Source organism: Spea bombifrons, chromosome 9 (genome assembly GCF_027358695.1).
Source record: "Spea bombifrons isolate aSpeBom1 chromosome 9, aSpeBom1.2.pri, whole genome shotgun sequence".
NCBI classification, from domain to species: domain Eukaryota; kingdom Metazoa; phylum Chordata; class Amphibia; order Anura; family Pelobatidae; genus Spea; species Spea bombifrons.
The window spans coordinates 19,070,775-19,084,013 of NC_071095.1; the positions used below are offsets into that span (position 1 = coordinate 19,070,775).

The following is a 13,239-nucleotide window of genomic DNA, read 5'->3' on the forward strand; positions in this document are numbered from 1 at the left end:
AAGAAATCCGCTTTTTAATACTCTATCCAAGTGCTCGGAAGTTCACCCTGCAGAAACCCATCTTGTCCTGAAAATGAAAATTATTATGCAAATTTTGTCCCCCCCCCCGTACAATGAATTAATTGAAAGCTAAAATATAAGAGGCATCAGAGAATAAGGATTTTGGGTAATCGCAGGATAAACTCTTTAGGTATCAGTAAAGTAAACCATGTGCCTTCACCACCCATTGCCTTCTCTACTTATAGCTGCTTTCAGCGATGAACCCTATAGCACCTGGCAGTGTATAGAGTTGACACAAGCCTACTATACCGACTACTAGGTTGCTGGGTCATGGAAAGGGGTCATTTACTTAATAATTAACCTGTTCAATGGGCCAGCTAAAAGAGAAATCATTTTTCTCTCAAACCGGCCTACTGACGTTATGGTGGACCATTCTTAAAGGCCATGGAGGGGGACGGCTGGTGGCACTTCCCCCGGCTTCGGCCTAGTGCAGCACAGAAGGGAAATATGTTGTTGCCTACAAACTATGTAATAAATTATGTGACATAGCGTCCAAAAGAGCTCCATTTGCCAATGTAAATGCATTTCTTTAGGTGTTTTTTTTATTATTGTTTAAATGTGTAGTAATAGTCATATGTATTATTTATTCATGTTTATCTGCATAATTAAATAAGATTCGTCAGATGGTAAAGCAACAGCGATGGATTCCCCTCAATCCACAAGGCGTTAAAATAATTTGGCTATATTATGTAAATTTGGACTAAAATCTATCGGTAAAGATGAAGGTTTTCAACATTTGGTTGGAAACCACAGTGTCCATTGTTTATTGATAGGTGTTTGATGCAGAATGATAGATAAGAGGTTCAAGGCTCGAGTTTCTCGGAATAAACCTCCCCATTAAAGACCGATGAAGTGTTCTATTAAAAAAAAAAACAATCTTTGATGCGTTTTTGGAAGATCAAACTGGTTATATTAGAGCCAACCAGTCTGATGAACTGCAACAGATCCAAGAAACTGTGAACTCATTGCACCTGCTTGCCCATGATGATGTTTGTTGCTAATCATCTTGTTTTAGCCTGGCCTCTTTTCAATAAGGACATAGAAAAGGTTTTGTATGATGGATCCTTAATGAGGACAGAAATAAATATCCTGTGAAAAGGATGTAGGTTTGGACAAATAAGATGAGATCTTTGGACTGCCCAAAGAGTACAAAGTAACAAGTTTAAAATTCTAAAATGTGTAATGTAAAAAAGACAAATGTACACTAGGAGATGCACTTTCTTGGCTAGCTAACCAGATGAAACAGAACGCTTTTTTATATTTACTTTTTTGAGCATAGAAGTATAGAAACAGTCAAGCTCTGAGCTGGATTTAAATTACAGCTGCCTTAATAAATATAAAGACCCAAAGAGTAAGTGAAATAACATTAATAACAGAACTGGATGGAACATACTCAATATGGACAAAAAGAAGAGGTGGCACAGGGACTTTACTTGGTTTATTAGAAAACAGCTAATGGGAGAGCCAAAATATCCTTCCATCCAGTGTTTGAAGTATGGATGGCTTCTTGATATCCTCCAACCACCCCAAGGAAAAAAGATGGTGGCGACACTTGTTAAAAGGGAATTCTCTTACACGTACCCAAATCTGCTCCATTAATCCCAGCCGCAAATCTGGCTGGACTATTTTACGGTTGAATAGTTGAAAAAACCTCGAGATCTGATTTGTCTAGCATCTGAGGTCCACCTCCACTTCACATACTAACCTAGAATTGGTTAAAGCAGTCACATGTTTATGAAATGTTAGAAAATGCAACGTAATTACCGTAAAGATATAGGTTAATTGGGGATGATTTATAAATGCCTCCAATTTGGACATGTCGCCTTAAGAATAACATGCCGCTGCATGGTGCCACCACGATTCTTTCCCACCAAGGAGCTACCTGAAACCCCTGGCCGTTATACTGTATTTTCATCAACATATCTGCTTTTTTAACTTGGCAAATAACAAAACTTTTATGTGTTGATATAATCACAGTTTTGTGGATTTTCTACCCATTTCAATGCGTAGAAAATCCCCATTTGTGACAGGTCAGTTCCACCAATCGCCCCAATTGTTTATAATATGATTCACATTGGTATTCATGCTTCCTTTCCCCGCATTGATTCAATTCCTATCATTTTTATGATAGAATTGTAACGATGAAAGGGTAGATATTGTCTACACATTGAACATTTTCTGCTATTGTTGAGCATACTGCTTTGTTCCTTATTTATTTTGATTATTCTGAGTGTCCCTTTAAATTCATCTTACCATCCCTGGGTAATCAAGATGCTGATGTCAGAACAAAAGCTACATTTTCAAAAGAAATATATTTTTTTGGCAGACCTGTTTTGACTATAGAACTATTGAAGAATCAGAATTTATTAATTAGGCTGATTTCAGAAAAAAGCCTCACTCCTGAAATTCAAGTATTTTATTATATCAGCCTCGCCACACAAAATACGAACATAATTAGCTCATCCGTGCTCAACAACTTTTACGTTAAATCCATTTTGTAGGAAATATAGTTTTTAACTTTATTTTTACTTAATGCCGCATAACTCATACATTTATAATTTTTAAGTGAAAATAAATTATTTTTTTTCCATTATAATAAGGTTTAAAAAAATAAGACACACAAAAAAAAAACTACCGGCTACACTAACACTCTCAATGGCAAATTAGCTTTTCCTTAATTGTACTTTTCGCTCTCTCCTCAATGTCTGCTCTTCAGAGCAAAGCTACAAAAATTGCTTGAATAGCCAAAGAAGACTTTCCCACAGCCATGTGCCACAGAAAAACTCAATTGTTCCCCGTTCACAATTTGGATGGACAACATTTCTATAACTGGATATCCAGAGTCTGTCAATGAAAATGTTGCTGAAAAGGCAAATGAAGAAAACAGATTCTGCCAAAAGCATGTTAAGAAATAATCGGGTATTCACTGGCCAGACAGCTGCCCCTGGGACCTGCAGGAACCAGGTGCCTTTTAAGCCAGCGCCTATTCAGAAAGGGGGAAAAATAAGCCGGCGATACCTGGGAAAGGAGAAGCTGATTTTAGATTGACAGCATTTGTCCCGTAGAACAGTTTATTCTGTAAGTAGTCCGAGTACAAGAACGAAAACTTAATGAAACCCCCCCCCTTCCAAAGAAAGCCCCACTAAGCTCGAGCATTCTGAAAAAACATGGTGAAGCTTAAACGCCTTTATGTTCCGCAATTTAATATTGACGTTTGGAATTTTGTTTTTTTTATATTTAAATAATATTTGTTTCCTTTTCAATTATTCGTATTTGTTTAAATATTTAAAATATTTAAGCCTTTCTGGTTCTACTGCATCAACGTATCCGGTATTTGGTTTCGTATTTAAACACAGTGCTCAGAATTCACCCAATTGTAGCGTTAAACACCCTTATAAGAGCAGAATCTCAAGACGGAAAAGAGGTTTTTTCACCTTATTTTAACTTTTTTGCTCATTATAATGTCCAAACCACATTTATTGAGATTATGCCTACAAACTTACCGCTAAAATGTATTCTTGAAATGTTAAAGCTACAAAAAGGGTGATCATCCACGTAATGTGTGCGTTTTGCTCAAGTAAAGGTGAAAGTATATTATTGAAAAATTGACAAAAAAAATTGAGAAATGGAAAGCTTTACGTTACCAAATTAGATTTTATTTTGTTGCTTTCTGGGAGACAAATCAGCAAGTCCTCTATTGTCTAAACATAAAATGCTGAAAATTGATTGTTGAATATGCCGGTAGACAACTGGGACAGAAAAAAATAGGTCACAAGTGGTTCAGCAGTGACTAGTGAGCCTGTCTGGGGATTAAGATCGTTCCTGGCACTTTAAGGCCAGTGGCCAGTCAATAATGTATGTGCAGATGCCTGGTTGCACATGAGAGGCAATTAAGGCACATGGGAATCTCCACCAGGCACCGGGCCAGTTTGCACAATGGCTTACATGGGCCGGCATCAGGCTTCACGTGCCAGGGCACCCAGCTGCACTGCACCACCTAAGACCTAGGGCACTGGTGGTCCAGTATCTGTGGACGTTGGAGGTTTTGAACATGAGAAGAGTTGTCTGTGCTTGTGGAGGCCAGAACTTCTTACATGTGGTGGTTAGAAATATGTGAAATGTATATGTGACCTGGATGGATGTGGTCAGTATCTATAGACCAATTGTGTTTTGGCTCTTGTTATCATCTCCATTAGACCATCGAAAAGTCTCAGGGTCTAAATGAATAACTTCACCCAAAGCATGCAGTCATTCTTTCTTGTCGATACTATTCTAGTTCCTTGTTATATATATATATATGTGGCCAGTGGATGGTTCTCTCTTTCTGGGACAGAAGAGTTGGGGCCTAAAGGAGTGGGGCCACACACTCTTTTTGACCATGCATGCATAAGCCGTAGGCTGCCCAGTACAGATACTGGGTAGTTTGGAGCTTATTGACAAGCACTTAGGCTATGTGTGTCTTAGACATAGACAGTGAAAACACAATGCCCCCTGTGCACAGTGTAATGCATTGTGCATAGGCGGTATTTTTATGGGGAGACGGGCCCCAATTTGTTCCCCAAAAAATGGGACAGTCCCGGGAAATTCTGAACTGTTGGCAGGAATGTGGTTAGATGCATAGAATGAGGGCTGGACACTACCATGACTTTGTGACCTATTATTGGCTGTATAGAATAACATATTTTATGTAAGCCATTTCATTACACGTAAACATTGTTGTGATTAAGGCTGCAGTCACCTACCCCGGGATCCCCTCGAGTTCACCCCGAGAATAACGGCTAAAGTTATTGGACATTGCGGGGCTCGGTGGCCTATGTGTGGTGCTGTACTGTCTGGGCTGGGCGGGAAGATGTGGACATGATTTATGGTTTGTTTCTCGCCTAACCTATATATAACCCCGTGTGTGACAATAGCCACCCTGTGTAGCTCAGCTTCGGCTAGCCACAGAGGCAGAGCAACTCTGTTGCAGCGGCGTCCACTCTTCCTGCTGTAATGCTGGTCTTATCTGGCAGTGAATGGATCAATTGCTGGTGTCCCGGTGGCCACGGGGAGGAGGAAACAACGTTTGGCGGGTGTACCCAGTCGCGGTACAGGTCGTGCCCGTCACAATAAGAATAACAGCAAGAATGACAACAGGAATCATAACTATAAGAATAATAACAATAATAAGAAAACTAATAAGAACAATGATAATGATCATAACAATAACCATAAAAATAACAAGAATTTGCTATTTTATATATTGTAGTATATTATTTCATTGTATTTTATTGTATTATATTATTTTGTTGTATTTTATTGTATTATATTATTTCATTGTGTTTTATTGTATTTTATTATTTCATTGTATGTTATTGTATGATATGTTTCATTATATGTTGTCTGATATATTATTCCATTGTATGTTATTGTATGATGATATAACATACAATGAAATATATCATACAACATATATTATTTCATTGTATGTTATTGTATGATGATATATTATTACATTGTATGTTATTGTATGTTGATATATTATTTCATTGTATATTATTGTATGATATATTCGTTATGTTATTGTATGATATATTATTTCATTGTATGTTATTGTAAGATGATATATTATTTCATTGTATGTTGTATGTTGATATATTAGTTCATTGTATATTATTGTATGATATATTATTTCATTTGTTATTATTGTATGATTTATTATTTCAGTGTATATTATTGTATGGTGATATATTATTTCATTTGTTATTATTGTATATGTTATGTTATTTCAGTGTATGTTATTGTATGATATATCATTTTTATTATTGTATGATATATTATTTAATTGTATATTATTGTATGATATATTATTTCAGTGTATGTTATTGTATGATATATCATTTTTATTATTGTATGATATATTATTTAATTGTATATTATTGTATGATATATTATTTCAGTGTATGTTGTTATTAATATTCTCCCATTTTCTCTCATCTAGTTTGCAGTAACCTATATAACAAAGCATCATACTGTGTTGGACTTATCCGTGTCACGTGACCACGCGAGTCACATGACCTCCTCCGAAGTCACGTGCAAATTTGCAGGTTGGGAGCCGGGCGCTACCATAACAATCATGGCGGCTGCGGAGGAGCTGGATTCAGAAATACTGACGGGGTTTCGTCCACCGGGTTGCACGGAGATAGTGAGAGATGTCCTGAGATCGGTCGAGCGATGTATTGAGCAGGTGGGGGCCGGCGGTGCGGTTATATCGCTATTCGCATGTATAGCTGTGGAGCAATAGGCAAGACGGGGCCCTGTTAGAGTTAGATTGGGGGGTGAATAGCAGGGTAACAGAGTGGGGAGAGGTAGCCCCCAGAGGGGGTATGTAGCAGAGTAACAGAGTGGGGAGAGGTAGCCCCCAGAGGAGGTATGTAGCAGAGTAACAGAGTGGGGAGAGGTAGCCCCCAGAGGGTGTATGTAGCAGGGTAACAGAGTGGGGAGAGGTTGCCCCCAGAGGGGTTATTTAGCAGAGTAACAGAGTGGGGAGAGGTAGCCCCCAGAGGGTGTATGTAACAGAGTGGGGAGAGGTAGCCTCCAGAGGGTGTATGTAGCAGGGTAACAGAGTGGGGAGAGGTAGCCCCCAGAGGGTGTATGTAACAGAGTGGGGAGAGGTAGCCCCCAGAGGGTGTATGTAACAGAGTGGGGAGAGGTAGCCTCCAGAGGGGGTATGTAGCAGAGTAACAGAGTGGGGAGAGGTAGCCCCCAGAGGGTGTATGTAACAGAGTGGGGAGAGGTAGCCTCCAGAGGGGGTATGTAGCAGGGTAACAGAGTGGGGAGAGGTAGCCCCCAGAGGGTGTATGTAGCAGGGTAACAGAGTGGGGAGAGGTAGCCCCCAGAGGGGGTATTTAGCAGAGTAACAGAGTGGGGAGAGGTAGCCCCCAGAGGGTGTATGTAACAGAGTGGGGAGAGGTAGCCTCCAGAGGGGGTATGTAGCAGGGTAACAGAGTGGGGAGAGGTAGCCCCCAGAGGGGGTATGTAACAGAGTGGGGAGAGGTAGCCCCCCGAGGGGGTATGTAGCAGAGTAACAGAGTGGGGAGAGGTAGCCCCCAGAGGGGGTATGTAGCAGAGTAACAGAGTGTGGAGAGATCTCTGATAATTCCACTCATTAAGTGTGTTGTTTTCGGTGCATGCTCTAATGCAGTGATAAAGTGATACAGCAATACTTCATTTTATTTATGTTATTCCTATTCTTCCAGCTCAACCTGAAGGATAAAGCTGCCGTGGCTTTTGCCGTTGACTGGGAGAAAGTCCAGTGTCTCCGCGATGAGAAGCCTTCGCGCGTCAGCTCTGCTCTTCAGCAGCACATCGCAGATTTACAGGTACCTTCTGCTTTTTTATTAGACTTTGTCTTTCTTTTCCATAATGCTGACTCGATAGGCAGAGAGATCATAACATGTAGCCGTGTTAGTCAACACAGAAGATAAACATGTACATTGTAACACCATAACAATTTCAATAACATAACAAATAGTCCTTTTAACAGTTTGCAAAGCATGTATTCCAAACAAAAGTATCAAGGCTGCTAATAACGGTTGTTCAGAATATTTGTAAACATATTAGTAAGAAGAAGAGACATGATATTGTTTAGAAACAAAGAAAGAAAGTGATTTGCGATACTGCATTTGAATATTTAGTGGCACTGGACACACACACACATCCAGTCACCCCCCCCCCCACACACCCCTTACCAGCTAACGATGAATGCCAACAAGCCATACGTGTTTTGTGATGCATGCCGTATGACAGACTCCTATAACCTTATTAACGGAATTCTGGGGTCTCTGAGCAAAAGCATGATGTGTATGGCTCAATCCTTTACCAAATATCACTAACTTAACCATTAAAGGGACGTAAGCTAGCTGGTGGTGTGGCTTTAGCCCGACCGCAAGTAGGGCTTGTCATGTTCCATATGAGGCAATCAGTAGCCCCCTACTGTGTATGGGAAGCCATCACGTGCAAAGACCAAACCATTCTAATTAGGATAATGTGAGCATTAATCTAAAAAAAACATTTTTCCTTTCATTTAGCCTCTTCTAGGCCAGCTTCAAACCCTGGCAGCTGGAGAGAGCGAGAGAAATAAAGCACATGCCGCAAAACAAGAATCCATGGAAATAGATATTTGCGAAAAGACCCTGCCAACTCCAACATCAAGTGATATGGTGATGGCCCCTGTCTGTTCAGCTGACCCTGCGGTGGTTCAGATAAAAGCAAAGAAGGCTGAGGTAAGGTAACATTCTGTGTCTAACCTTTCAGAAGGTACTTGGGAAAACAATGTGATGTCATGTAATGAATTGGTGCACATGCTCAGTAGACAGAAGCCAGAACGTCCAGATAGAGTAAAGAACCCTGACGAGGAGACGCTCTTCTATCCAATACACTGTAGATTTCCATAATATGGGAAGAAAGAATACATGTTTAATGCCTAGTTTCTTCCAGCGCAATTTTTTTTAAATTATATTTTGATTATGAACTTTATCGCGTGGGGCGATTAGATGGGATCACCCGTTGACCTGTACCTGGTTGTCACACCTTCAGAAAGTGATATACACACAAATAAGAGAACGTGACACAAGACATACAGAATGAGACATGTTCAAGCCAAAAGAGACAGGTTGTGCTTTCTATGACATCATTAACATCTAAAATACAAATATAAAATTGTGATGTCGTTAAAGTGCAGTTTTATATAGATATTTTTATGTGTCTTTAATGCTCGTCTTAGCTCTTCTGTACCCTGGCTTTCAGAGGATTTATTTTTTCGAGTCCAAAATCAAAGCCGGGCTTCTGAAGTAGATGGCAGCTCGCACGCTGTGTAGCGTTTTTCACACAGGCAATTTCAGCCCCCCCCCATCTCGTTCCATTTCTCTTGTCGTCCTTATCCCCTGTAGATCGACAGAAGGATATTGGCATTCATCGAGAGAAAGCAAGCAGAGATCAATGAAAACAACGTCCGGGAGTTCTGCAACGTTATTGATTGTAATCAAGGTAAAACGCTCCTGCCGTTGCTCCATTTCTCAGTTAGCTCTGTCAGAGACATGGCTGGTAATATACACTCTCGACGCTTGAAACGTTGCTTTGTAGAGCTCATCTTGCTTTCTGATTCATGTGGCAAAGGACGGGTGGATTCAATCAGTGTGATGTACCTGCCTTCCTTTCGTTCTCCTTGGGTATATGACAAATACGTGGGCTTGAATGTTTTACCATTAGACCCCCCGATTACACTGCATTCAAAACGTACAGCGACTGTAAGATTTAATCTTATATCGCGTGTGTATATTGATAATATATTTTATATAAAAGAGAACTGGGGATTTGAAAACATGGGGGAAAAACACAGAGGAATTCTCCTTTGACTTATATTCACTAAACCAGGAGTTCAAGATTAAACGTTTAACCTCCTAACCCTCACTGTCTATTACCAAAGGCCAACCCCGGCTTTGACATGTCTTTGTTGTGTTGTATGTCAGCTCAATCACGTTAGGATATGTGCCTGCTGTAAACAGTGAAATAAGTTACCATATATATATATATATATATATATATATATATATATATATATATATATATATAATATTTTATGTATATGTTTGGGTTTTTCCCCCCCAGAAAATAGCTGTGCAAGAACAGATGCCGTTTTTACTCCCTACCCTGGACTGAAGAGTCATATAAAAGGTATTTATTTTCATTTTTATATATATATATACGCTGTTAAATGTATTTTCCACGATAGGATAGGAAACAGTCATGCGTACCTTTAACGTGTGGCCCACATCTTCCTCCACCTACTGAAACAGAAACAAACCATAGCATTAGTGGCGCTTTCCGTCAACTCTGAATCATAAATATTACGGCTGCGTTCAAACGTTTAAGATCCGTAGATTATAGATCCATAGAATATAAATGGCTCTTGTAACTTTTTACTAAGGATTACTATTAAAGCCTACTTTTCCTCCTACGTTTGCACGAGTTGCTTCATTTGATCGCACGCCTGTCCTGTTGCGCGGCTTTCGTTTTAGATGTGACCAGTGATCCTTTGACAAAGCCACCATGCGTTAAGCTTGCAGAAGTGGCCTTCTTATGGATATGCACTGTTAGAGTTGGACTTTGCCAAAAGGATGTGTTTTCCTTAAGTCTCTAGGGTCGTGAACATGTATGGACCTCAAACTCGAAGTGAAAACTCAACCAGATCGGACCAAAGAAGTAACCCTCTCCACCATGAATGTACTAATCAAGCTGTGGAGGAGAGACTGAAGAACATGGAATGCCACCTGCAGTTACAGAAGGGTAACGCATTTCATTTACAGTCCGTCTTCTTTTTGACAGCATGCCAATGAAAGTCCTTTTTTAATGGTGGTATTGCTTATTGTCTGGCTGCTAGCAAGAACCGCAAATATTATAGAATGTAACAAGAAATGTGGGTACGATGCCAAACATTCGGGTATTCTTCCTTCTTAAAGAAAGGCTTGCATAAGAAGTATTCTTGAATAAGAAGTAATCTCATGTGGAATTTGATGGCGCTATATAAAACAATAACTACTTTTTAACCCCAAAAAATCTTCTTAAAAGTGGGGGGTCGTCTTATACGCCGGGTACTTACCAAGCCGGAGGTTCCCACGAAGCCACCAATCTCTCTAATCACTACGCGCCGGCTATTGAGGCCGAGCGCAGGGATGCCGTCATGTCCCGGCGCCCGGCATAAATATATATATACACATATACATATACATGTGTGTGTAAAGGCAGGGGTGTGAGGTGAGGGCAGTGTATAAATGTGTATGTATGGACAGGCATATGTGTAGATATATATATAGATATATATATTATATATATGTGTGTGTGTGTGTGTGTAAGGGCAGTGCATGTATGTATATGTCAGCAAATCAACCAGCAAATCACCGGTAAGGTACATCGCTTGCCGTGATTGGCTGGTTGTTGTACGCTGGGTAGAGGGGTAGTCTTATACGGCGAGTATAGTCCAAACTCTATATTTGGACTGTAAAAGTTGGGGGTCGTCTTATACGCCCAGTCGTCTTATACACCCAGTCGTCTTATACACCGGAATATACGGTAATAATAATATGGTCCGAGTAAATTCTCTCCATATGCATATACCTGTAGGAATGGGAGTCTCCATATGCCAGACGCTCATGCCTAGAGTGCCAGCTTCTTAAGGGCATTGATGAGGCTCATGAGAAGGGGCTTACAGGTAGCCTGTCTCACATCAGCACGCACACGACTCATTTTTAAGTATGTTCCTTACAAAAAACACACACTATCGTCTAAATATTAACACAATTTGCTTTTAAATTGAGCCTGATACTGGACTCCTCTATTTAGATACAGTAGAATAAATACATATATGTTTACGTGATTATTATTATATACGTAGCGTGTAAATCAGATTGTAATTTCCCGTTAGGAGGTCCAGTGCCCAAAGACATTTATCAGAGAATAAAAAGGTTAGAGGACAGGATCCTGGCGTTAGAAGGGATTTCTCCGGAGTACTTTCAGTCCTTGGTGAGTAGCTGCACGCTTACGTTTATATTATATATATAATAATCTCCAACGCTAAACCACATCAGAGTTACTGTTCCAGGCTCTCCTCCTATTGGACAGTAAATTGATGTAATTAATCGGAACCCTCTAATCATTAATATCGATTAATATTTCTAGTTTCTTCATTCCGCTTGTGTCTCGTTCCTGGTACTTTTGTTACTTTGATGGGAATCTCACTCCCTATTCACTTGAAGCAGATGGCAGACAGAATAGCGTTGGAATGTGACGATCGTATAATCGCAGCTATTGCTTTTTCCGTATCACATTACGTACTGTAGTTTAAAATAAAACCAGTTTAGTGAAAACCGCTTTGAGTCCTTAATTTGCGTTGTTTTTGTGTTTTTGCAATTTAGGACGTTCCCATTAAAAGAAAAAAGCCCCAGACATCGCAGGTGAGGGTGCAAACGACAGCATGTCCAAATGGTGTAATTATATTTGTGTTATCGTTTACTTGCCTGTAAGCAGCGTCTCTTATGAGCATAATAAAAACACAACATTTCCTGTCAGGGGCAAGCCAGGTATGGATTTATACATGGTGTAGGGTTACTTTGGATTATATGTAATATCTAATTCATACAAACACTACATTATGGCAGCTACATGCATATCTAAGATAATAACACGAGCACCTCCCTACAGTAATGTCATTTAAGGAAAGACCGGGTCGGAGCTGCTGTTTTACATTATACATTCAAAAGATGTCCACAAAAAAAACGTATGGTTTTAACGCGTCATACCTCGTATTTCTGATTTCAGAGCTATTCTTTGGCGGAACTTGATCAGAAGATTAACGCACTCAGGCATTCGTTGCTGCAGAAGGGCGAGAGCTGAATCCATGCCAAAGCAGGCGACCTGCTGTCATGACATGACCATGGATCCGGTTGAAATTGGCAGACATGTTACTTATGGCATATTTAGTAAGACATGACAATTTGTACACAAATGATAATAAAAGATAACAAGCATTGTTTGGTACGGAACATTTTCCTGTACAGCATCACACATAAGCAATGTCGTTCTGTATGTAATTGTAGATATACTGTTGTATAAGGTCTTAGTGTTATCAGGATTCTCTGTTTGCATGAAGTTTTTGCTTATGTTTATCTTGTTTTTCTTCTTCAATTAAGAGATTGATAATTTTCTTATCTGTCCACTGCACAAATGTTCTGTCTTATTTTGGATTTCTATTGTTTTTTGTATATTAATTTGTACGTATACTTCTCTATATGTATTGCATACATAAATATCTACACCCACCCACATACCCCCTATAATTTCAATAGTCCTCACCCAGGACCCCTCTGTATGGGTGTGCAGGGACAGACACACCGGTATGGTTGTGGCATTAGCGGCATGGCCACACCTGTATGGTTGCGGCATGGCCACACCCGTATGGTTGCAGCATTAGCGGCATGGCCACACCCGTATGGTTGCGGCATGGCCACACCCGTATGGTTGCGGCATTAGCGGCATGGCCACACCCGTATGGTTGCGGCATTAGCGGCATGGCCACACCCGTATGGTTGCGGCATTAGCGGCATGGCCACACCCGTATGGTTGCGGCATTAGCGGCATGGCCAC

At 40.2% G+C, this 13,239-nt stretch overlaps 1 protein-coding gene across 1 annotated transcript; it reads left to right on the forward strand.

The window, feature by feature from the left end:
* Positions 1–6,144: 6,144 nt before the first annotated feature.
* MBIP (MAP3K12 binding inhibitory protein 1) lies at positions 6,145–12,920 on the forward strand. The gene is made up of 9 exons (XM_053474767.1): positions 6,145–6,286; positions 7,299–7,421; positions 8,130–8,324; positions 8,991–9,087; positions 9,709–9,774; positions 10,234–10,386; positions 11,522–11,619; positions 12,012–12,050; positions 12,415–12,920. The coding sequence occupies exons 1-9, from the start codon at positions 6,176–6,178 to the stop codon at positions 12,487–12,489; spliced, it is 957 nt and encodes a 318-aa protein (XP_053330742.1). The 5' UTR covers positions 6,145–6,175; the 3' UTR covers positions 12,490–12,920.
* The last annotated feature ends 319 nt before the right edge of the window (positions 12,921–13,239 follow it).